General features: G+C 44.5%; 1 protein-coding gene across 1 annotated transcript in view; it reads right to left on the bottom strand.

Annotated features, from left to right (window-relative positions):
* LOC147085080 (T-cell-interacting, activating receptor on myeloid cells protein 1-like) overlaps positions 1-26,161 on the bottom strand; it is a 31,700-nt gene extending 5,539 nt beyond the window's left edge. Inside the window, exons 1-6 of the mRNA XM_085979425.1 lie at positions 26,131-26,161; positions 23,699-23,989; positions 17,451-17,756; positions 7,459-7,560; positions 3,372-3,399; positions 3,151-3,203 (exon numbers count right to left, since the gene is read on the bottom strand). Of these exons, the coding sequence (XP_085835551.1) occupies positions 3,151-3,203; positions 3,372-3,399; positions 7,459-7,560; positions 17,451-17,756; positions 23,699-23,989; positions 26,131-26,161 (811 nt within the window). The remainder of the gene's footprint in view (positions 1-3,150; positions 3,204-3,371; positions 3,400-7,458; positions 7,561-17,450; positions 17,757-23,698; positions 23,990-26,130) is intronic.
* Between the last annotated feature and the right edge of the window lie 204 nt (positions 26,162-26,365).

Below are 26,365 nucleotides of genomic sequence, written 5' to 3'. Positions count from 1 at the left end.
CTACATCATTAAATAAATTTAAAACAGAAATAGACAGTTTCCTAGAAGTAAAGGGAATTAGGGGTTACGGGGAGCGGGCAGGAAATTGGACATGAATCTAGGTTCGGAACGGTCATGGCCCTGTGGGTAGCGGAGCGGGCCCAGGGGCCGTGTAGCCTGGTCCTTCTCCTACTTCTTGTGTTTTAATTCTGTGTTAGATTTCAGGAGATGGTTCTATTCACAGGGATTAGTGGAGACATCGAACAGGCTGCCAGCTAGGTGTCCTTCAGGAATAAATTGGGCCTCTTCCTGGCTGGCGTGGAGATCACCTTTTACAGAAGGTAAGTACTGTAGGAAATACAGGGACAGAGTGATCTCCTGGGTGAGTTTCGATCGCCTAGATGGTTCGGAGAGGAATTTCCCAGATTTTTTTCTCCCAAGTTGGCCATTGGGTTTTTTTATCTGGTTTTCCTCCTCTCCCGGGAGATCACATGGGTTCGGGTGTGATGGAGAGTGATAGTAGATTTGAGGTTAGGGTCAGATCAGCCATAATCTTATTGAATGGTGGAGCAGGCTCGAGGGGCTGATTGGCCTACTCCTGCTCCTATTTCTTATGTTCTTATTTTCTTAAATGTATCCAAAATTGATCACAATACAATGCAAGGTGGGACAGTAAACTGTGAGGAGAACTAACAGAGTCTGCAGAGGGATACAGATAGATTAATTCAGTGGGCATTAAGGTGGCAGACCAACTATAATGTAGGGAAATGTGAGGTTATTTACTTTGGTAGGAAGAATAGAAAAACATTATTTTATTAACGATGAGAAACTTTCAAATGTTGGTGTTCAGAAAGATTTGGGTGTCCACGTGCAAGGAACACAAAGAACTAGCATAAAGGTACAACAAGCAATATGTAATGGAAATGGCATGTCGGCCTTTATTGCAAGGCGGGTTGGACTATAAGAGTAAGGACGTCTTGCTACAATTGTACAGGGCCTTGGGAGACCACACCTGGAGTACTGTGCACAGTTTTGGTCTCCTTATCTGAGGAAGGATATACTTCCCTTGGAGGCGGTGCAACGAAGGTTCACTAGATTGATTCCTGGGATGAAAGGGCTGTCCTATGATGAAGGATTGTGTAGAATGGGCCTATATTTCTGGAGTTTAGAAGAATGAGAGGTGATCTCATTGAAGCATACAAGATTCTGAAGGGGATTAAAAGGGTAGATGCTGAGAGGATATTTTGCCTGGCTGGAGTGTCTGGAACTAGTGGGCATAGCCTCAGGATAACGGGTCGGCCATTTAAGACAAAATGCGGAGGAAATCTTCACTCTGACTGTTTTGAATCTATGAATTCTCTACCCCAGAGGGCTGCGGATGCTCAGTCGTAGATTATAATCAAGGCTGAAATAGGTACATTTTTGGAATCTAGGGGAATCAAGGGAGATGGAGATCTGGCGGGAAAGTGGAGTTGAGGTCGATGATCAGCCATGATCTCATGGACAGGCAGAGAAGGCTCAGGGGCCGAATTGCCTAAACCCGCTCCTGTTTATTATGTTATTGTGTTCTTATGTAGGCATGCGTCCCTTCCATGGAGCTAGTACCTTTTCCACCCCGTTCAGATGATGCCGCGTAGCCAGGCTCCAAAGAGCTAAATTTGACTCCACGACATTATTAATTGATTCACATATTTGGGGGACAAATTTGTACATGGGTGGGACATAAAAAAGGCTTTATCACTCCTGTCATCTGTAATCCACTCAAGTCGTCATTCAGATCCATTAACTTGAATAGATTGGAATCGGAGGTGTCGTACAACTGTTGACATTCAACGGCATTACCGTCGCTGAATCCCCCACTATCAACATCCTGGGGGTCACAATTAACCAAAAACTTAACCGGACCAGCCACATAAATACTCTGGCATCAAGAGCAGGTCAGAGGCTAAATATTCTGTGGCGAGTTTCTCAACTCCTGACTCCCCAAAGCCTTTCCACCATCGACAAGGCACAAGTCAGGAGTGTGATGGAATGCTCTCCACTTGCCTGGATGAGTGCAGCTCCAACAACACTCAAGAAGTTCAACACCATCCAGGACAAATCAGCCCCTTGATTGGCACCTCATCCACCACCTTAAACATTCACTCCCTCCACCACCAGCGTACCGTGGCTGCAGTGTGCACTGCAGCAACTCGCCAAGGCTTCTTCGGCAGCACCTCCCAAACCCGCGACCTCTTCCACCTAGAAGGACAAGGGCAGCAGGCGCATGGGAACACCACCAGGTCCAAGTTCCCCTCCAAGTCACACACCATCCTGACTTAGAAGTATATCGCCGATGATACATCGTCACTGGGTCAAAATCCTGGAACTCCCACCCTAACAGCTCTGTGGGAGCACCTTCACCACACGGGACTGCAGCGGTTCAAGAAGGCGGCTCACCACCAGCATCTCAAGGGCAACTAGGGATGGGCAATAAATGCTGGCATTGCCAGCAATGCCCTGATCCCATAAACTAATAAAAAAAAATGCGAATCCGCCTGTTTGTTTCCAGGCCCATGTCAAATTTCACCCGCATTTTATCTAATTCAATCGTATGCAGGGTATTATTTTGCGTTTTTAATTCCATATTAGTTACACCAGTGCATTAATAACTAAAAGCCGATCCAGGTACGAGTATTACAAATTAAGCTATTAAGATGTCTGTCGCTGTTAGCGTCGCCTAGAATCATATTGACCTGGATCTTACGGTCGGCGGCGTAACTACTCCGAACGCAATGCGCACTTAGCTGAATGTACCAAGCACTTCCTCCGAGCTTTTCGCGGACATTAGAAACATTGGCTGGGCAAAATCTGAAAATGCTTCAATTTCCGGCCACATATAGCTTTTAGAAATACTTGGAATTGTCAGGCGGTGTGCATCAGGCCCTGCGCCTGTTTGCATAAGCTGTTAAAATTGTAATGTTGCTGAGCAATTAGCCCTACTCTTTTGTCAGTACTTACAATATCCCCATCGGTGCAAATTATCTGTCAAGTCAGAACGGAACAGATAGCAATTTCGTGATGTTGTGCACCTGCATTCGCATGTGGAAATTCCGAACGTGCTGTACATTTCCATGGCAAATTTTGGCCCATTATATTTAACCTTATTCATTAAAGCAACACCGCACTTACACGTGTTATCAGCGTCTTCGTGACTTGTGACTCCACCTGCAGAGGCCGCCCTTCTGTAACATACACAGAAATGTTATATTATCCTAAATATAGCCCCAAATTAATGCTTAGTCTCTGCACCATTTCCTAAGATGCAATGAACTTGAGTGATTAAAGTATAATTGCATAATTTGCATAAAAATATGAGTATCAAAATAAAGCGTGTCTCATGGTATTCTCACCTCTCAATATTTTGCCTTCTTAATTGTCCTGCAAGGTAACAATGGGAACATATAAATCACTATGTTAAATTTCGCAATAAAGTGACACAAACTATCAAAATTTCCACTGTTCAATATTAATACAAGTGAAGTAGATTCAATTGTTTAATATGCACCCTTCCCAGAAGAAATCAAGGAATGGAGATGTGCATATGCACAAAAGGTGCAAGAAAATATGGAATGGGAAAGAAAAAAACAGTTTCCTCTACTTGTTTACCTCAGCAACAACGCGAACTGCTTGCTGTTATAGGTCTAGAAATTTGTCTCTTCCTACCCCAAAATATTGACAGCAAAGTCGGAAGCTATTACCACCTTAAATAGTATTGGGTCTAAATTTGCGGTTGGAAGTGTACCTCCGGAGTACGCCTCCGACCCGAAAAATAAATCCAAAAGTACCTGCTGGCTCTCAGGAAGGATATACTTGCCTTGGAGGTGGTGGATCGAAGGTTCACTCGATTGATTCCTGGGATGAGAGGGCTGCCTATGGTGAGAGATTGTGTAGAATGGGCCGATATTCTCTGGAGTTTAGAAGAATGAGAGGTGATCTCATTGAAACATTTAAGATACTGAGGGGGATTGACAGGGTAGATTCTGAGAGGTTGTTTCCCCTGGCTGGGGAGTCTAGAACTATGGGGCATAGTCTCAGGATAAGGGGTCGGCCATTTAAGACTGAGATGAGGAGGAATTTCTTCACTCAGAGGGTTGTGAATCTTTGGAATTCTCTGCCCCAGAGGGCTGTGAATGCTGAGTCTTTGAGTATATTCAAGGCCGAGATCGATAGATATTTGGACTCTAGTGGAATCAAGGGATATGGAGATTGGGCAGGGAAGTGGAGTAGAGGTCGATGATCAGCCATGATCTTTTTGAATGGCGGAGAAGACTCTAGGGGCCGTTTGGCTTACTCCTGCTCTTACTTATTATGTTCTTCTGTCACGGGCATCGGAGTTGTTGCGTCCTTAGGCTGCATGAAGGCCCACGGATCCCAGTTAGGCAAGCAGTTAGGAAGCGTCCCTTGATACACGTGAGCCAGATCAACACCCCATAATAGACTGATGAACAAGGTCGGAGAATGCGGACTCAGGGGACAAGTAGCAGAATGGATTGCTGGCTGTCTTCAGGACAGAAAGCTTGGAGCAGGAATAACGTGTAGCTGCTGAGAATGGCAGGTGTGTCTAGAACGAGGGGTCACAGTCTCAGGATATGGAGTAGGACGTTTAGGACTGAGATGAGGAGAAATTTCTTCACACAGAGGGTGGTGAACCTGTGGAATTCTCTACCACAGAAGGCTGTGGAGGACAAGTCACTGACTCTATTTAAGAAGGAGATAGATAGATTTCTATACACAAAAGGCATCAAGGGGTATGGGAATATGGTATTGAGATAGAGGATCAACTATGATCATATTGAATGGTGGAGAAGGCTCGAAAGGCTGAATGGCCTACTCCATGTTTCTATGTCTCTATAGTGGCTACGGGATTTTTTCCATCCACCTGAGAGGGCAGACTTGGTTTAATATCTCATCTGAAAGACGGCACCTCCGACAGTGCAGCACTTCTTCAGCACTGCACTGAGGACTGTCAGCCTGGATTTTTGCGCTCAAGCTTCTGAAGTGGGACTTGAACCCACAAACTTCGGACTCAGGCGAACTGAACCACAGCTGACACTATGAAGGGTAAAGGGTAGCTATTCACAGTGGCAGAAGCTGGGTAGTGGTGTTCCACACGGATCAGTGCTGGGACCACTGCTGTTCACAATTTACATTAACGATTTAGACTTTGGAATCAGAAACACAATTTCTAAGTTTGTGGATGACACCAAATTGGGGGGGAAAGTCAATACTGAGGAGGACTGCAACAAGTTACAGGAGGACATTAAAAAACTTGGAGAATGGGCATATAATTGGCACATGAATTTCAACACGGAAAAATGTGATGTATTACATTTTGGGAGGGAGGTCACTTATCACTTGAAGGATACGAGGCTATGTCATGTAGAGGAATAACGGGAGCTAGGAGTACAAATACACAAATCTGTAAAAGTTGCGACACAGGTTAGCAAGGCAATAAAAAAAAGCAAACCAAGCACTACGGTTTATTTCTAGAGGGATAGAATTGAAATGAAGGGAAGTTATGCTAAACCTGTATTGAACCTTGGTTAGACCATACTTGGGGTCGTCGTCGTAGGTGTCTTCACACTGTTCCCTTTGGGGAACAGTATGAAGTGGTTGAAGGATTTATGGCCGCAATTAACGCTCCTTCCATGACCATAACCATCTTCGTACCAGCCATTCGGGTGGTTAGTCCTATGGCGGGAGGGTTTTACGGGCTCCCACAACCCATATGAGGGGGGGGCACCCACACCCACGGACGCAAGTATCCCGCTGGATGTCAACCCAGAATTTAGAGCCAGAGCTCCGACTCCACTTGCCGGGACTGTCTGGAGCGGGGTTCGAAACCCTACACCTTCTGTCCCAGCGGCGGGGATGCTACCGTTACACCAAAGGCCCACTCCCACTTGGAGTACTGTGTACAGTTCTTTCGCCATATTATAAAAAGGATATAGAGGCACTGGAGAGGGTGCAAGAGAAGATTTACAAGGATGAAACCAGAAATGTGAGGGTATACCTATCAGGAAAGGATGAACAGGCTGGGTCTCTTTTCTCTTGAAAAAAGAAGGCTGAGGGGTGACCGAATAAAGGTCTTTAAATTATGAAAGGTTTCGATAGAGTGGATATAGAGAGAATGTTTCCACTTGTGGGGAAGAGCATAACCAGAGGCCATCAATATAAGATAGTCACCAAGAAATCCAATTGGGAAGTCAGGAGAAACTTCTTTACCCAGAGAGTGATGAGAATGTGGAACTCGCTACCACAGGGAGTGGTTGAAGCGAATAGTATAGATGTATTTCAGGGAGGCTGGACAAGCATATGAGGGAGAAGTGAATAGAGGGTTACGCTGATAGAGTTAGGTGAGGAAAGATGGGAGGAGGCTCGAGTGGAGCATAAACGCCGGCATGGGCTGGTTGGGCCGAATGGCCTGTTACTTTGCCGTATATCCTATGTAATCATATGTAAACACATTAGAAGGGAGAATCTCCATAAGCAAATGAGAAATCCCCAAATAAATAAGTAATTTACACAATTCTAATAAAAATAAATATTCTCATGTTCAAAATTAATTAAAAGCTCCAAATTAAGCATTTAAAATAAATATTGAATTGTCCGAAAAATAATTTTAATCCAGGCCAAAATTTAGATGAACTAACTTTAAAGGTTTTTGTATATTTTTATCATTTAGAAAATGTAATTTAACATCTATTTTTACACTTATGCTGGTAAAAGCAGGCCCAGTGCCTGCTTTTACCAGGCGTCAGTGTTTTCCTGGGCACTCACTGAAGTAGGTGAGTCATCTCAGGAGTAGTGACCAACAAATGACAGGGTTTCAGGTCCAAATAGAGAGAGAAAAGGTTTATGCATAGTTGAGTAAGCGGGTTGAGGCAAGGTGGAAAGACAGCTTGACAGACAGGACTGTAGATCAGCAATGGGATTTTTTTTTTTCATTGCAAGGGCATGTAATAAATATCTACCATGTGAAAGAAAAAGAGAGCAATTCTGGACCCCGTATGCGCACAGTTTCTTTTTAATCCCGAGATAGTCAAATCCAAATCTGCTCCAGCAATAGAGTTTTAATTATGGTGCATGCGATGATCACCTGGACAGGTACCAAATTCCAGTTTACCATGCACGGGCAGCGTTATGCCAAAACCTGGAACTTGCGGGGCCATTCTGGGGGCTTCCCGATGGTGTGTACACTGTGCATATGCCGTCATCAGCCCCGCAATATCCGGGCCAATATTTTCCAATGATCCGACTAGGCAGAGAAGCCTTTCCAAAGCATGCAGTCAGAACTCTTCTACATTTGCCTTACCATCACCTTTCACAATGTTAATGCTGGACTGGGTTTGCAGGCTGTTTGCAAGGCCCGACCAGTTTTTCGATGATCTTAGTTCACGTGAAAATTTGTACTTTTTTTCCCCCACGATCACTTACTTCTCTTCACAAGCAAGAACCAGGTCAACGCCACAACCAGTAAAACGATGGTCCCAGCAGCACATCCCAGACCAATGTTGAGCAATAAACTGTTATCTGCATCTATACAGAGATAGAAAGATGGAAGATTGCTAAGATTTCATCAGCACACAAGAAATGTCAGCATTTACTTCCAGCTGAATGTCCAGTGCATAAAAGGGCACTAGATGATATTCTCTGCTTGACTGACTGCTTTGCGTCAGTGACACATTTTACCTCACGCCCGAAATTAAGTTCATTTGACGTGAGTATGATTATATGGGGGTGAAATTGAACATGGGCGGAAAATTCAAAGAAAACGTCAGTATGGCACTGTTCGCTTATTTTACGCCCCGTTTGAAATCCAGTTACATTGCGCTCGAAATTCCACTCGGGCGGTGGTGCAGGATCAGCGATATCAGATCGGCCATCCGTTATATGAAGCTCATGATATTCAATTCCATTGCCGACTGATACCGCCAATATGGCGCCCGTTCTGCGTCAATGCCTGAGTCAAATTTCTAAGCCCCATATCCTCACATCTCTCTGTATAGAGGGACTTTTCCTGCTTTCTCCCCTCTAATATTGTATTTACTACACTTCCTTATAGACCCCTAACTATTGACACTAGTTTGCTTCTATCATGATTTTAAATTATCATAGAAGCCAACTTCCGTGCTTTCATAATTTAAAAAACATAGGCCCAGAAATTCGGGTCCCCACGGATGAGTACGCACGGGGTACTCACCCATAGGCCCAATGGAAGTGCCGATTTCGTTCATGCACTGCACATGCACGAGAAACCGGAACTTCCGTTCCCTTAAAGGAAGGGTTTCACAGATGGAATGCGTGCGCTGGAGAGGCAGCGCGTGCGCATCGAACTTACATTTTTTTTGCAGGTTTCTCCGGGAGGGTAAGTCTCCAGAAGTTAAACTTTTAAAAGCAGATGCAAGGCCTGATTTTAACAAGGTAAGTGGTGAATTAATTACAATTAAAATATTTTTTCAACAGGTTTATTATTTTAAAATACTTTAAAGAAAGGTAAGTTTATTTTTAGCCCCGTTAGAAAATGTAATTAATTTTTTCAAAAATTAAATTATTGTTTAAAAAAGTTATTTTTCTGCCCTCGCAGCACATTCCTATGCAGAGCTAGACAGATAGCTAACAACTTGATATCTTCCCATAAAAATCACAAGGCTTGACTTTTCTTGTAAAGCTTTACTGAAAGATTCTTATTGTAAAACTGAAATACAACACAGAAATGGAAGCACACATTAGTATACAAGCACATAACTGATATGCATACACAAATTTAGGTACGCCTGAGCAACACAGTACATTTGGCATGTAAATTACCAAACACGTGGAAACACAGCTTACTGTGAATATACATTTAGCAAACTGGAAGGCATTCTCTTTAAATTAGCCCTGTACATAGTGCATCAAAATACAGCTACTAGTTAACCAGCTAGACAGAGAGCGAGCACTTCACGGCTAGCTGTGTAAGTATGCTTACAGAGAAAAGTTACAAACTAAACATTTTCTGCAACATACAGTGTAAACTAATCATCTATAACATTCTCAAGTACTTACAGACAAATAATATCCAAGACTCAGGCATGGGAACAATACAACTTCCCAGAGCATGTGCCGCTGTAGGTCTGTAGTTTACTTTACTGCACTTACTGTGTTTTACAGCACTTTACTGCACTTTTACTGCAGTTGCTAGGTACCAAATAGCCACTAGGTGGCAGCACACAATGGGAATCGACCCAACTTACTCAAACCCCTGAATTAACTGGAAAACTAACATAAATTGCTACAGAGAGACAGCACACTCCCCGCTTGGTACAATTCCATTGCACCACTACAGATACAAAATAAACCTAAAGAAAACGTCCTTTGGCTGCAAACATACTCAGAATCCGTTCTCTAGGTTTCTTCAGAAAGGAGGACTACGGTCTCTGAGACTGGCCTCAGAAACACTTTGACAGTCCCCTCCTTGACAATCTTCACCTCCACCTTACGGACCCTCTTGTCCTTGCTCAGCAGAGTTTTGACAACCAGTCCCACTGGCCATTCATTTATGTGTGCTTGGCTGTCTTTCAGCAAGACAACATCTCTCACTTTGACATTTGGCTTGTCTTCTGTCCATTTCCTACGGCTCTGTAGGGTGGACAAATACTCTCCTCTCCATCTCTTCCAAAAAGTGTCTGCAAGACACTGGACTTGCTTCCACTGCTTCCTGTGCAGCTCAGCCATGTCAAAGTTTCCAGAGGGGGCTGAAATAGCACTCATCTTATGAGTCAGGAGCATCGTTGGGCTGAGGACTGCAGGCATGTCTGGGTCGGTGGACACCGTCACCAGGGGTCTTGCATTCATGATCGCCATGACTTCAGCCATGAGAGTGCTTAAGACGTCGTGTGTGAGACAAGTTGGTCCCGTCCAAAGCAGCATAGCATCCAGAATATGCCTGGCAACACCGATGAGCCTCTCCCATGAACCACCCATGTGGGATGAATGCAGGGGGTTAAACACCCACGTGCATCCTTTCTTTTGGAGGTAGCTTCCTACTGCTGCATCGTCCGTGTGGATGTCCAACTCCTTATAGGCACCCACGAAGTTAGTCCCTCTGTCAGAGCGGAGAAGTTTGGCTGGACCACGGATTGAGAAAAACCTCCTCAGTGCATTGATAAAGCTGTCTGTTGACATGGATTCGATCAGCTCAATGTGCACAGCTCTGGTAGACATGCACGTAAAGAGCACCGCCCAGCGCTTGCTGCCTGCACTGCCTCCTCTTGTGCGACGCGTCATGATGGTCCATGGCCCAAAGACGTCAAGGCCCACGCTGGTGAATGGAGGCTCTGGAGTGAGTCTGTCAGCGAGCAAGTCTGCCATCTTTTGGTCCTCTAACCTCCCTCATAGCTTGCGGCAGGTAACACACTTGTGGATAACGGAAGAAACCAGACGCTTGCTCCCGATTATCGAGTATCCGGCTGCTCGGATAGCTCCTTCTGTTATGTGTCGTCCTTGGTGAGCCACTTGCTCATGATTGTATCTCACGAGTAGTGTGGCAATGTGATGGGTGCGCGGGATGATCAGAGGGTGCTTTTCTTCTCTTGACAAGTCTGCGGATTATATGCGCCCTCCGACCCGAAGCAAACCATCTACATCTGTAACTGGGTTGAGCTTTTTAAGTGGGCTTTGCTTGGGGAATGTCTGTCCCTCTTCAAGACATTTGAATTCCTCCTTGAAGACATCATGCTGGACAGAGCGAATGATCACACCTTTGGCTTGTGAAAGCTCACTTGTGCTTGATACTTCTTTAGAACATTTCCATCCTTTGTGTTCTATGTTGTCCGAATTCCCCTTGAAGGATGCTGCTACATGAATGAGTCGGGCTGTGGTTCGGCAGAGTGTTCTCCAGCTTGAGAATCGCTCGAAGCGTTGTGAGCCCAACTGAGCTTCTGAGGCTTTGGTGACCAGGGTCGTAACTTCAGGCCGAATCTCAGTATCAGCTTCAGACTCCACAAGGGTGAAGGGATTGGACTCAGGAGTCTCCTCTGTGTTGACATTAGACAGGAAAGAGTGGCCCGAGAACCAACTGCTTTGCTGTAGGTGTGCTGCTGGTATAGACCTGGTAGCATGGTCTGCAGGGTTCAGGTCTGTGGAGACATAGCACCACTGGTCAGGGTGAGTGGATCGTCTGATACTAGTCACCCGTTTGGAAACATACACATAAAACCTTCTTGTGGAGTTGTGGATGTAACCAAGTACAATCTTGCTGTCCGTGAAGAACTTGACGGTGCCCACATCGATGTCAATCTCGTCTCTGATCAACTCATACAGTTGAACAGCCAACACAGCTGCACAAAGCTCGAGACGTGGAATGGTTTGGGCTGGCCGAGGGGCCAACTTGGACTTCCCCATAACGAATCCCACATGGTATTTCCCATCGGTGTCAGCTGCTCTCAAGTAGGCCACAGCTCCTATTGCTACTGTGGAAGCGTCTGAGAAGATGCACAGCTCTCTTCTCTGTGTTGAAGACAGCGAGCCTGGAATGTTACACCTCTCTATGTGCTGGTCTTCGAGAGCCTTCAAGGACTCCTTCCATAGGTTCCATTTTGCTACTTTTTCTGGGAGGAGTGGAGCATCCCACTCACTCTGATCCGATGAGAGTTCCCGTACTAATGCTTTTCCTTGCATTGTTATGGGAGCTACGAACCCCAAAGGTCGTACAAACTGTTGACTGTAGACAGGACACCTCTCCGTGTGAATGGCCTTCCTTCACGGGACACCAGGAATGTGAAGCTGTCTGTTTCCAGGTTCCAGGAGAGCCCCAGGCTCCGTTGAAGGGGGAGAGGATCCACTCCAAGGTGCAAATCCTTCAGATCCTTGGCACGGTCCTCTGCAGGGAAGGCTTCCATCACCTGTCCACTGTTCGATGCTACCTTGTGTAGTCTCAGGTTGGACTCTGCCAACATCGCTCTGGTTCTTGTCAGGAGATCTATTGCTTCTTCAGGTGTGGTAACCGAGGTAAGACCATAGTCAACATAGAACTGTCTCTCAACATAATGCTTCGCATCGGAGCCATATTCTTGCTCACCTTTCTGAGCGGCTCGCCTCATGCAGTAGATAGCCACAGCAGGTGAAGGGCTGTTTCCAAACACGTGGACCTTCATCCTGTACTCCACCACATTCTTGTTGATGTCGTTGTCCTCATGCCACAGGTAGCGGAGATAGTCCCTGTGGTCTTCTCGGACGACGAAGCAATAAAACATTTGCTGCACATCTGCTGTCAGGGCTACAGGTTCTTTCCTGAACCGCAGAAGAACTCCCAACAAGGTGTTGTTCAAGTTTGGGCCGCTGAGGAGTACATCGTTCAGAGACACTCCTTTACATTCAGCACTTGAATGAAACACAACGCGTAACTGGTCTGGCTTTTGTGGGTGATACACACTGAATGTTGGCAGGTACCAGTGTTCTTTACCTTCCTCCAGAGGTGGAGCAGGCTCGGCTTGGTCGTTGTCCAGCATCTTCTGCATGAACTCTATGTAATGACCCTTCATTTCTAGCCTTTTCTCCAGTGTTCTCCTGAGTGAGCAGAGGCGCTTCATAGCTTGTTCCCTGTTTCTCGGAAGACGGGGTCTGGGAGAGTGAAATGGTAAGGGTGCCACCCAGCTGTGTCCATCGTCCTGGTAAACCTCCTCATCCATGATGGTTAGGAAAGCTTTGTCGTCCATGGATAGTGCTGGCTTGTCATCATCCTTGGAGCTTTCAAACACTGAGCATCCTAGGCTGTCTGTGCTCACGGTGAGGCCTGCCTCTTCCTCACAGGCAGAGGAGGTTGACCTATGATGCTGCGTCATGCCATCGTAGTCTTCCTTTACCTGGATCCTGTTTAGGCATGGGCTGAGAAAGGATGTGCGACCATTGTGCAACACGTTTGCTTTATAGACGTCGACACCCGCTGGTTTGTGGACCGTTCCCAGGCAAACTCCACCCACGAGGACCCATCCCAGGTCAAGCCGCTGTGCATAAGGAGCATTGTGGGGCCCGTTGATTTGCTCACGCACCTTGTGCACCCTTAAGATGTCTCTTCCCAAGAGCAGGAGGATTGGAGCGTCTGGGTCCACAGCTGGAATCTTGTTGGCAACTGGCTGTAGGTGGGGCTGATGGCGTGCGACCTCTGGGGAGGGAATTTCCGTCCTATCATCTGGCATCATGTCACACTCAATTAAGGTGGGGAGGGGAAGCTGTAGTTTCCCATCCATGGACTCGATCATGAAGTTCCCAACTCTCCTACCCGTAGTCTCTGTTGTCCCTGCACAGGTTTTTAGCATGTACGGAGCTGCGCTGGCCTTGACTTCAAAGAGATTGAAGAATTCTTTCTTCTTTAGAGACTAGTTACTTTGCTCATCAAGCACTGCGTACATTTTGATTGCCTTCTCCTTTCTCCCTGCAGGATATGCTTTAACCAAGCAGATTTTGGAGCATGAGTGTGGGCTGCTTGCATTTCCACAAACCTCTGTACACTTGGAGGTGACTGAAGAAGATGTGCTTTCGCTTTGCTCCCCGCTATCCTCTTTGTCAACCGCAGCACTCTCGGTGGTTGAAGGAGGAGGACCTGGATGCAGGGCTGCGATGTGTTTTTCACTGTTGCACTCAAAGCACTTGATTGTCGCCTTGCAGTCTTTTGCCATGTGCATAGTCGACCCACAACACCTGAAGCAGATGCGATTCTCTTTCAGGTATGATTTGCGCTCATCAATAGGCTTGTCTCAAGCTTCGACACTTTTTGAGTGGGTGGGGCTTCTTGTGTATTGGACACTGACGATCTGGGTCACCCACTTTATTCCCAGCAGAACTGGATTGGTTGACTGAGGGTTCGGCTGGAACATCTGTTTTGTGCACGCTCACAGAGGCTTTATTGCTGTACTTTGTGGGTTTCTCTGTTCTCGAAGGAGCGTAACTGCTGGAGGTGGAGGAAGTGAAACTTGGATCATTCCTCACCTTTGCCTGTTGTTGGACGAACCTGGAGAAGAGAGAGAAGGGGGGAAATGCCACGCCATTGTCCTCCTTGTACTTGGATCCCTTAGCTATCCATTTCTCTTGAAGGTTGTAGGGGAGCTTTTCCACTATTGGGTTTACCGCACGAGCTGTATCCAAATACGAGAGGCCGGTCAGGTAACCTTCTACCTTGGCACACTCCAGTTCGAGGAGAATGTCGCCCAGTTCTCGGAGCTCGATATTATCTTTGTTGGTTAGCTTCGGAAAGTCCTCAATCTTCTTGAGCAGTGCGTGTTCAATGACTTCTGGTGTCCCATAACAGTCTTCGAGACGTTGCCAAACCAGGTTGAGGCCTGCTGTGAGATTGCGGACGTGCGCTGAGCGAATTCTCTTCGCCTGTTCTGACGACTCAGCTCCGAGCCACTTTGTCATCAAGTCTAGTTCTTCTCTGGCTGACAGATTCAAGTCCTTGGTGGTACTCAGGAAGGACGCTTTCCATGACCAATAATTTTCAGGACGGTCATCAAATTCTAGAAGGCCTGAACTTAACAATTCTCAGTGGATAAGGTACCTAGCGAGGTCTTGTGCACCTTGTGGCTCGGGTGAGGACTGCTTGGCTGGATTGGCCGAGTGCTGTGGAGGTCTCTGCAGGTAAGTCTTACTTGTTTCTTCTCCTTTAAGCTCAGTGTCTCCAAAAACAGGCTGTTTGCTACTGTGGTGAGTAGCTGGTTTTGCGTCGAGATACCTGGATGTTTCCTTGAAGAACAATTTGGAGTGTTGTTGGGCATACTCACTTGTACGTTGCACTGGACTGAGGGGCTGTTCTAGAACATATGCTTCATGGCTGGGCTCCCCACCTTCGTTCTCCTCACCTTCTTCATAAGCTGCGGCTTCAGCTTCAGCGACAGCGGCAGCTCTCTGGCTTTGGAGAATGTGGAGACTGGCGTCGAGGTCAGCTCTCTGCTTCATCGCACTAGCGTCGAGGTCAGCTCCCTGCTTCATCACACAAGTGTCGAGGTCAGCTCTCTGCTTCATCACACTAGCTTCGTTTTCAGCGAAGGACAAATGAGCCTGGGCAGCTTTTGCCTTGGCACGTGCTTTGGCGGCTGCAGAAGTTGTCGATGACGACGGTCTGCTGGACCGCCGAGATGATCTAGAGGATGCTTCAGAGGACTGTGACTTGGCATCATTTGCTCGGAGAGGCTCATGCTTCTCGATTGGCTGGTCGACGTCCTCTATGGCATATTGTCTTCCTGAGCGTAGACTCATGGTAGCTGAGTGGTATCTCCTTGTGCTTGAGCCCGCTGTGCTGTTGTCTTTTTTACTTTTCTGCCCTCGCAGCGCGTTCCTATGCAGAGCTAGACAGATAGCTAACAACTTGATATCTTCCCATAAAAATCACAAGGCTTGACTTTTCTTGTAAAGCTTTACTGAAAGATTCTTATTGTAAAACTGAAAAACAACACAGAAATGGAAGCACACATTAGTATACAAGCGCATAACTGATATGCATACACAAATTTAGGTACGCCTGAGCAACACAGTACATTTGGCATGTAAATTACCAAACACGTGGAAACACAGCTTACTGTGAATATACATTTAGCAAACTGGAAGGCATTCTCTTTAAATTAGCCCTGTACATAGTGCATCAAAATACAGCTACTAGTTAACCAGCTAGACAGAGAGCGAGCACTTCACGGCTAGCTGTGTAAGTTTGCTTACAGAGAAAAGTTACAAACTAAACATTTTCTGCAACATACAGTGTACACTAATCATCTATAACATTCTCAAGTACTTACAGACAAATAATATCCAAGACTCAGGCATGGGAACAATACAACTTCCTAGAGCATGTGCCGCTGTAGGTCTGTAGTTTACTTTACCGCACTTACTGTGCTTTACAGCACTTTACTGCACTTTTACTGCAGTTGCTAGGTACCAAATAGCCACTAGGTGGCAGCACACAATGGGAATCGACCCAACTTACTCAAACCCCTGAATTAACTGGAAAACTAACATAAATTGCTACAGAGAGACAGCACAGTTATTTTATGTAATTTATTGTTATTTTAAAAGTGTGATTTAAAAACAAAATATTTGAAGTTTTAGTGATGTTTCGGGGCTTATAGTATTTATAGGTTTGACAGCTCTTCCTGTCAAACTTATGAATGAAGAATTCCCTGCTACCATTGGCTCTCCATGGCCCACATGATCCCAGGGGACGCATCGAACTAACTGCACCCCTGACATACGCAAGCACTGCACACTGGCAGTTGGAGGAGGCCCAGGATCAGAATCTCACGTGGGCCCAAAGCTCAATGGCCGGTGCGCTCGGTAAGTGCAGGTCGGGGACTTGCACCCGCGGGAAGCCCCCGACCCGAATTTCTGGGCCATTGTAATTGTCATTTTTATAATGGCCCGCATTTTCCAATCGCAGTGTCCCTGGGATTTTGTGGGCCTTGGGGAGCCAATCACAGAAGGGAATCTCCATTCATACGTTTGACAGGAAGACCTGTCAAATATATGAATGGAGATCAATGAAAAATCATGGCAAAACTTTAAATATATATTTTTTAAAAACACATTTTTAAAATGACTTGAAATTACAATAAATTAAGTATTTTAAACAAAAATTAATTTATTGAGAAAAATAATCCAAGTTCTTTATGGGTCTACAAATAAACTTATCTTTTTTTAAAAGTATTTTAAAATGATAAATCAGTGAAATGTTTTTTTCTTTTTTGAACTCTTATCCTGGTAAAAGCAGGTCTTACTCCTGCAGGTACACAGCGCATACCCACCCGTAGGAATCGGAATATCTGGGCCAATAAAACTAGCCTGTCTATTTGAAGGAATTTTTCATATCTCTATCTCATCATACCAGGCAGCATCACTGTGAATTTGCATTGCGCCTTCTTTAACTTGTCAATGTCATTCAATTTGTGACCTCCTTACTTGGATGGAGACGGCTCAGATACTCCGAGTTAGCCTTCCACGCCCACCAGACCATGCAGAAAATGGAGCATTGCCCAAGTTAAAATGGGCAAGAAATTCGACTGCTGATTTAGACGGGAGGCATATCCGATTCCGCCGCTTTCAGATCTCTGTCCTGGGGAATTTCTCAGCGATTGGAAGTTAAATTCGGGAGCTCTCTGGCGTTTCAACGCTTATAAAGAAAGAACGTTAAATAACGCTTCCAGCTTTTAATTCGTGACCATTATTTTTGGATAACAGGCGGGCGGGGGGGGGGCGGTTCAGCCTCTGCAGACTATGCATAACACATGGGAACCTTAAGCCTGCAGATAAAAAAACGATCCCCAGTTAACTTTTGCAGCGAAATATTTATATCTCAGTTTGATTTAAAAGGTTTTGGTCACCTATATTAACAAGATACGAGCGAAGGAGACAGACATTGAGATACAAGAACACACAACCTCGTTTTGAAATGTGTTGGTCCCTACCTGTCTCCGTAATCGGGACATCTTTACTGAATGGTGAATGCCTCAAATGTCCTGCGACCTTTGTTTGATATCGACAACTGTAATTTCCCTCAGAGCCTTTGCTTCGGGTATTTATGTTGAAGGTCACATTCCGCTCATCGCCAGTCACAGTACGAGACTGTACAGGATTTTGCTTCTGATCTTTGTACAAGAGAAACGTACCCCCTCTGGAACGAATGTCACCTTTGCAGGAAATGCCAACATTTTCCCAGTTTGAAACTGCACCGGAATCTGGGTCCATGTAGAAAGTCGGCTGCGGGAGTTCACCTGTATGAAAAATACCGCATGAAATTGTGTGTCAAAAGTCTACTCAATAACATATGAGGCCACTTTTGTGAAAATGGAACAAAATCTGTCGCCTTCATTCCAATGCATACTTCGCTTTTTATTACTACTTCAAGAAAAGGACAGATGGGACACAGGGTGAACCAGAATGTGCTGATTTTTTCTATTATGCAAGGTATTTGATTCAGTCTGTTTTTTTCTGCTTTCAATAATGACCTTTGGGTAGCCGCTTACTGAACATCTCCATTCAATCTGCAAAACCCGACCTTCTTTTTGCTCAACGCTTTAAATGACCTCCCATTCCCAGGCCGACGTTCCATTTATCTGATTCTGTTGGAACTCGGATTAATCGGCTTCTGAAAGGTTTTCATGTTTTGTTCATTCAGTACACAGCAAATAAATGTTGTTGGCATCATTGGAGAGAGAATGAGAGAGAGAGCGAGAAGGAGATTTCACTTAGCAACAGCCAGCGTTCAAGATTGATGTTTATTGTATTGCCATAATATAAACATCCAATCACCTAACATTGGGTCAGAAATTCGGGTGCCCACGGGTGAGTATGCGCTGGGTACTCACGCGTAGGCCCAACGAAAGTGCCGGTTTTGTGCATGCACCGGAACCAGAACTTCCATTCCCTTGAAGGAAGGAGTTCGGAGGTCAAACGCATGCGCCAGAGAGGCAGTGCGTATGCCTGGAAATTCCGTTTTTTTCCAGGTTTCTCGGGAGGGTAAGTCTCCAGCAGCTACGCTTATAACAAGCAGTCACAAGGCCTGCTTTTAACAAGGTTAGGTGGTGAATTAAGTAAAATTAAAACATTTTTCCACAGGTTTATAATTTCTAAATACTTTAACGAAAGGTAAGTTTATTTTTAGCCCTGTTAAAAACTGCAATTACTTTTTTCTAATATTTAAATTGTTGTTTAATATAGTTATTTTATGTAATTTATAGTTATTTAAAAATGTGATGTTTTTTAAATATTTATGTGAAATTTTAGTTAGGTTTTGGGGCCGATCTCTATTCATAGATTTGACAGGTCTTCCTGTCAAATTTAAGAATACAGATTCCCTGCTACGATTGGCTCTCCATGGCCCATGTGATCCCAGAGGACGCTTCGAACTAACTGTGCCCCTGGGATAAGCAAGGACTGCGCGCCGGCAGCTGGAGGAGGCCCAGGATTGCAATCCCACGCGGGCCCACAGCACAATGGCCGGCGCGCTCGGTGAGTGCAGGTCGGGGGCTTGCAACTGCGGGAAGCCTCCGACCCGAATTTCTGGCCATTGCAAACTAAGCAATGGGATGTTGATGTACGAGAATTGTAAAGTTGTATGCATGCAAGACGCCTGAATTACAGTGCAAAGATCAGTAACTACTGAATGTTGATGTGTGAGAAATGTCAACTTGTGTGGGTATGAATCGGCTGAAGGAAAATGCATTGACTGGAGGCTACCAAATAAGGCCAGACCACTTCTAATTTGACACAATGAACAGTGTATAAAAAAGGAAGCATGTGTGTTAAATTTTGAGAAAAAGAGAGAAACCTATTTGAGTGCACGCTTACTCTCGGAACTGCTGACAACTCTCTGCTTGTGAACTATGTTACACTCTGAGGAAATTATACTCCATGTTTAGATTGATTTTTAATTTAATGTAGAAAAAAATAAAGTGATAAATAATCATAACACAGAAGCCTTTACTACTCGACTGAAAAACAGAAGACTGTTTAAGAACAGATGCCTGTATACTTTTAATACTTCAGGCTCTCATTTATGTTCCCTGATACCGACAGTGCAAACACTCTCAGTAATCAGAGCATTGATATTAGCATTCCTACACCCTATAATCTCCAGCGTTTCCTAAACGATGCTGCCTAGTTAAAAATCACACAGTGAATTGCATTTGGTGCTGGTATTCGTTTTTTTGCAAGCATAGTGAAATTTAAATAGGTTCTAAATAACCAACATGCACAGTGGTGCTCGTGGTATCCAGTAGACTGTTTGAAATTGCATATCAGCCTCTCAAAATACGATTACCCTTTTCTCCCAGGTAAAAATAATATTAAGCGTAAAACAAATATGTGGCCAACTTGGGGCAACTCATTGTCACGTCCCATAAGCTGTGCAATTACTGTACTAAAAACAAAGCTTCTAGCAAAGTGGCAAAGGCTAAATAGATTGTAAACTGGGTTACAAATTAAAAATGTGGGTTCTGCGCATTTATGTTGTGACAGAGGTAGATCCAGCTAGCCGAAAATTATAAGAATGGGACATTTTTGATCTATTAGTTAGATAAGCATTTCTTGTGCAGCCGTAAGCCCACAGCCACACCAGCAGCTGCGAGAGCCAAAAGGTGCCATTCCGGGCCTGGGAAGCAAGTCTTATTAATTGCATATCATCTTGAATTTCCTCTTGTCACAGTGAAAGCGGAGGTAGTTGAGGTACTGGATGTGCTAAAAATTGATAAGAAGGTGGCACTAGAATGGCTGGCTGTGCTTTAAGTAGATAAGACACGAGGACCAGATGGGATGTAGCCTAGGATGCTGAGGGAAGTAAAGGTGGAAATTGAGGAGGCACTGGCCATAATCTTCCAATCCTCCTTAGCTCCGGGGGTTGTGCCAGAGGACTGGAGAATTAAAAAAGCAAATTAAGATGTAAGGATAAATCCAGCAACTACAGGCCAGTAAGTTTAAACTCGGAGGTGGGGAAAATTTTAGAAATGGACATCAGGGACAAAATTAACAGTCATTTGGACAAGTGTGGATTAACTAAGGCAAGCCAGCATGGATTTGTTAAAGGCAAATCGTGCCTAACTAATTTGATTGTGATTTTGATGAGGTAACAGAGAGGGTTGATTAGGGCAATGCGGTGGATGTAGTGTACATGGACTTACAAAAGGCGCTGGTTAAAGTGACAAATAAAAGGCTTGCCAACAAAGTTGAAGCCCATGGAATATAAGGGACAGTGGCAGCATGGACACGAAGTTAGCTAAGTGAAAGGAAACAGAGAGTAGTGGCGAACAGTTGTCTGCGGGATGGAGGGAGGTATATATTGCTGTTCACGAGGTTATTGCTGCAAGGACCACAGCTTTTCTTGATTTATATTGATGACTAGGACTTGTGTACAGGGCGCAATTTCAAAATTTGCAGATGACACAAAACTTGGATATATAGTGAACAGTGAGGAGGATAGTGATAAACTTCAAGATGACAAAGACAGGCTGGTGGAATGGACGGTCACGTGGCAGATGAAATTTAACGCAGCAAATTGTGAACTGATACATTTTGGTGTGAATAACAAGGAGAGGCAATTTAAATTAAAGGGTACAGTTCTAAAGAGGGCTCAGGAACAGAGAGACCCGGGGGTCGATGTGCATTCATCGTTGAAGGAGGCAGGTCAGAAACATAGAAACATAGAAGATAGGAGCAGGAGTAGGCCATTCAGCCCCTCGAGCCTGCTCCTCCATTCAATGAGATCATGTCTGATCATCCAAATTCAGTACCCTGTCCCTGTTTTCTCCCCATATCCCTTGATCCCTTTAGCCTTAAGAAATATATCCAACTCCTTCTTGAATATATTTAATGAATTGACCTCTACTGCCTTCTGTGGTAGAGAATTCCACAGGTTCACCACTCTCTGGGTGAAGAAATTCCTCCTGATTTCTGTCCTAAATGGCCTACCCCTTATTCTTAGACTGTGACCCCTGGTTCTGGACTCCCCCGCCATCGGGAACATCCTTCCTGCATCTAGTCTGTCTAGTCCTGCTGGAATTTTATAAGTTTCAATGAGATCCCCTCTCATGCTTCTAAACTCCAGCGAGTACAAGCCCAATTGTCCCAATCTCTCCTCATACGTCATTCCTGCCATCCCAGGTATCAGCTGAACTCCTTCCATGGCAAGAACATCCTTCCTCAGATAAGGCGACCAAAACTGCACACAATACTCAAGGTGCGGTCTCACCAAGGCCCTGAACAGTTGCAGCAAGACAGACTTGTTCCTGTACTTAAACCCTCTCGCTACAAAGGCCAACATATCATTTGCCTTCTTAACCACCTGCTGCACCTGCATGCTTACCTTCAGTGGCTGGTGCACAAGGACACCCAGGCCTCGTCGAACTTCCCCTTCTCCCAATCTATTGCCATTCAGATAAGAATCTGCCTTCCTGTTTTTGCCACCAAAGTGGATAACCCCACATTTATCCACGTTATATTGCATCTGCCATGCTTTTGCCCAATCACCCAACCTGTCCAAATCATACTGGAGTTTCTCTGTATCCTCCTCACAGCACACACGCCCACCCAGCTCTGTGTCAGCTGCAAATTTGGAGATATTACATCTAGTTCCCTCGTCTAGATCATTAATATATATTGTGAATAGCGGGAGCCCTGGGACCGATCCCTGTGGTAGCCCACTAGTCACTGCCTGCCACTTGGAAAAAGACCCGTTTGTTCCAACTCTTTGCTATCTGTCGGGCAACCAGTTCTCTATTCAAGTCAATACCTTTCCCCCAATCCCATGTGCCTTAACTTACACGCTAATCCCTTATGCGGGACCTTATCGAAAGCCTTCTGAAAGCCCAAATACACGATATCCACTGGTTCTCCCTTATTTATATTACCAGTTACATCCTCAAAGCATTCCAGTAGATTAGTCTAGCACGATTTACCCTTTGTAAATCCATGTTGACTTTGTCGGATCCTGTCACTGTTTTCCAAGTGCTCTGCTATTGCATCTTTTATAATGGACTCCAGCATTTTCCCTACTACCGATGTCAGGTAATTCCCCATTTTCTCTCTACCATCTTTTCTGAATAGTGGGGTAAGATTAGCTACCCTCCAATCCATGGCTACTATTCCAGATTCCATCGAATGTTGGAAGATGATCTGCAATGCATCTATTATTTCTTGGGCCACTTACTTATGTACCCTAGGATGGAGATTATCAGGTTGAGAAAGCATTTAAAAAGGCTTACGAATCCTGAGCTTTATCAGGAGAGGTATAAGAGTTCAAAAGTAAACAAATTATGATGAACCATTATAAAACACAGTTACGGCCTCAATTCGAGTATTGTGTCCACATCTGGGCCCCGCACTTTATGAAGGATGTGAAGATATTAGAGAGGGTGCAGTAAAGATTTACAAAAATAGTTCAAAGGATGAGGGATTTCAATTACGTGGATAGACTGGAGAAGCTGGGGTTGTTCTCTGTAGAGAAGGGAAGTTTGAGAGGAGATTTGATAGTGGTGTTCAAAATCACGAGGGGTCCTTACAGAGTAGATAGAGAGAAACTGTTCCCATTGGTGGAATGCTCGAGAACCAGAATTCAGGTGATTGGCAGAGGAACCGGAGGCAAAATGAGGAAAAGCTTTTTTTTACGCCACGGCTGGTTAAGATCTGAAAAGCACTGCCTGAAAGGGTGGTGGAAGCAGACTCAAAATGGCTTTCAAAATGACGTGGCTTTCAAAATGGAATTGGATAAGTAACTGAAGGAAAAAATATGGCAGGGCTACGGGGAAAGGGCAGGATGAGTGGGAATAGATGAAATGCTCTTTCAGAGAGCCGACAGGGGCTCGACGGGCCGAATGACCTCCTTCTGTGCTGTAATCATTCTAAGGTTCTACTGTGAAATAATATAGCCTTGTAGAACAGTTATATAAAATGATGTTAATAGTTCATGTACTAAACTTGTTAATAGAAAAAAAAATCGTGTGTGAATCACAAACGGAGTTATTGTCGCCGGACAACCCTTTGTTGTGACGGTAACCATTAAGAAATCCACTCACACCATGTAAAGAGGTTGGGTTTGAAATCGAACATCCAAGATCCAATGTAACTGCAGCCCAAGTGTCCTTCTGTTCCACTGGATCGTTTCATTGCTGAGTAAGCACAAATTGTTCTAATACCATTGGGAGAATAGGTTCTGTTAACATACCTCGAATAATTAACTGAACAGGGTTGCTCGGTTGTGAAGATCTCCATTGTCCATTCTCCGAGTGTAGACATTCACATGTGTAAATGTCATCAAAGCCATGATCTGCGGTGAAATCAAACGAGGTATAACATTGTCCTTTCGCAGATTTCTGTTCCGTGAATAAACCTTGCCTTTGGTAATAACAGTTCATTGTGAGGGGACACTGACAGCGACAAGTCATAGTTATTTTCTCTCCATATACAATGACTTCATATGGTGGATTCACAGAGAAGATTGGCTTCGGTAAATCATCTGAGGAAAGCGCAGTCAAAAGAGTTTAAACACCGAAAAGCTTCAATCAATTAACATCGATATTATCATTGTAATAAGCTAAGTTCAACCTGCCCTTTACCAGTGTACGCCCCTCGAACAGAAATGGTAAAAGTGTCAGGAGATAGCGAGCTCTCCGCCTTCTAGATCATTGGAATTAATGTGCAATTTTTTAATTACTGTAACAGTGACATGTTGTTTCAAACAACATAACAAGAAAGTGCAACTGCAGTCATTTTAAAAACTGGTAAATTAGGTGGATTAGCGCCTCCCGTTAGCACCCACAGGGGCAGACCAGGCTGTTTTTACTGCACCCCGCTCCCCGGTGGTCTAGCAGGGCCCCGATGCCTGCGGCGCTAGGTTCCACCCTATTCATCAGGGGAGGAATCCTGCAATGAGGCAGCGGTATGCTCCAACGCGTGTGGCGCTGTTGCACGTAGCCCACTGATCATCAGTTATGGTGCCCCAAGAAGGAGCTGGGGCACTTCCAGTCGCTCTCCACATTCTGCTTGGGACACTACTAATGTATTTCTGGCGGGGGGGGTGCTAACATTTATGGGGCGCTACAATCAGCGCCGGTGACTTTGACATCCCAAAATGGTCGCCAACCAATTGATCCACCCAATTACTGAACATCAGGCGCTGCGTATAACGGGCGGCCGATCCGATGCTGCCCATTTTACGCCCCGCCCAAGACAAATATCTAGACCATAATAATAGTGATGGACAGTGATAATAAATAAAATGTTACAAAATGCGTACAACCCGTAATCGCCTTTCAAATAAGTGCAATTTTTTTTGGAACATCAGAATTTATGAAACAATTGCGGGAAGTTGCACAATAATTCCTGCAATAGATCAATGCGCCTTGGAGTTAAACGAAATCCCAACTATCAAATATTAATTTCAGCTAACTGATGGCTATATTAATGAATTGACTATTCATTTTAATGTCGCATACTTACATATTATTTTCTGTCCGAACAACGTCTGGAAATGAACTGAAAGAGAAAAAAATGGATCAATGAAAAGTTTTGCCCATCAATAGCCTGTGGACCTGTCGCATTAACCAACAGCTCCCAGAGCTCGCATGTTATCACTTCCGAAATTGCCATCAGACTTTATACCCCAGATATATGTGTACCTTTATAATTCAGTACAGGTAAGGTACAAAATTCAAATTGATTCTAAATTATCAAACATAACAAGCATAATTATATTACTACATAATTAAACAGATCGTATACACCGAGAAAAACATTTTGAAATGTCACTTTGTGTTGCGTAGTGGATATAAATGTTAATACATTTTGGTCTAGACTATTAGAAAGAAGGAAGGAAAGAAAGAAAGAAAGAAAGAAAGAATCAGACGGAAGGAAAGAAAGAAAGAAAGATCATAAAAACATAAGAAAATAAGAAATAGGAGCAGGAGTCGGCCAATTGGCCCCTCGAGCCGGCTCCGCCATTTAATAAGATCATGGCTGATCCAATCTTGCCCTCAACAGCACTTCACCGCTCTCTCCCCATACCCCTTGGCTCCCCTGTAGTTCAAATGTCTGTCAATCTCCGCCTTGAATATATTCAATGAGTCCGCTTCCACAGCTCCCTGGGGTAGAGAATTCCAAAGATTCATGACCCTCTGAGAATAAATTCCTCCTCATCTCCATCTTAAATGGGCGACCACTTATTCTGAAACTATGCCCCCTAGTTCTAGATACCCCCATTAGAGGAAACATCCTCTCAGCATCCAACCTGTCAATCCCCCTCAGAACCTTATATGTTTCAATAAGATCACCTCTCATTCTTCTTAACTCCAACGTGTATAGGCCCAACCTGCTCAAACATTTGTCAAGAGAGAGAAGGAAAGAAAGTAAGAAAGAAAGAAAGAAAGAAAGAAAGAAATAGAGTTAAAGTTTTAGGTATATAAATGTAATGAGAACTAGCAGATATTAGAGATGAAGAGTGTTAAGTCTGTGTGTCCCAGTTATGCTTATTATAAATCACTGGACACAGAGCACAAGAATAACTTTTAACAGGTCTTTACTATTCAGAGGTCAGGGCTGAACTGCCCAGCAAATCCCTACACAACGTTTATATACCGGTGTGGTCACCACCGGTATTACAGTATACAGCATCCAAGAGAATGTAGTACATCGCTTAAGGTAGTTCTCTTAAGGTGGAACAGGTTACCTACACCACAATCCTCTCTTTTTAGCTTAACAGTTATATCCCCATTTAACATAACATAATAACGTATAGACATATATATATACAACTTCATGCAAAACAGTTCAAAGATTCAGTCTTTGAGGAGGCCTCCTGATTCGAGTTGGATAACGCCTTTCAGGGGTCTCTGAT

This window comes from Somniosus microcephalus, unplaced genomic scaffold, assembly GCF_052327205.1.
Source record: "Somniosus microcephalus isolate GS21.2 unplaced genomic scaffold, FLI_Smic_1.0 unresolved_chr9, whole genome shotgun sequence".
Taxonomy (NCBI): Eukaryota; Metazoa; Chordata; class Chondrichthyes; order Squaliformes; family Somniosidae; genus Somniosus; species Somniosus microcephalus.
The sequence above is the reverse complement of the archived record's forward strand: the minus strand, read 5'-3'. Positions and strand labels throughout refer to the sequence as shown.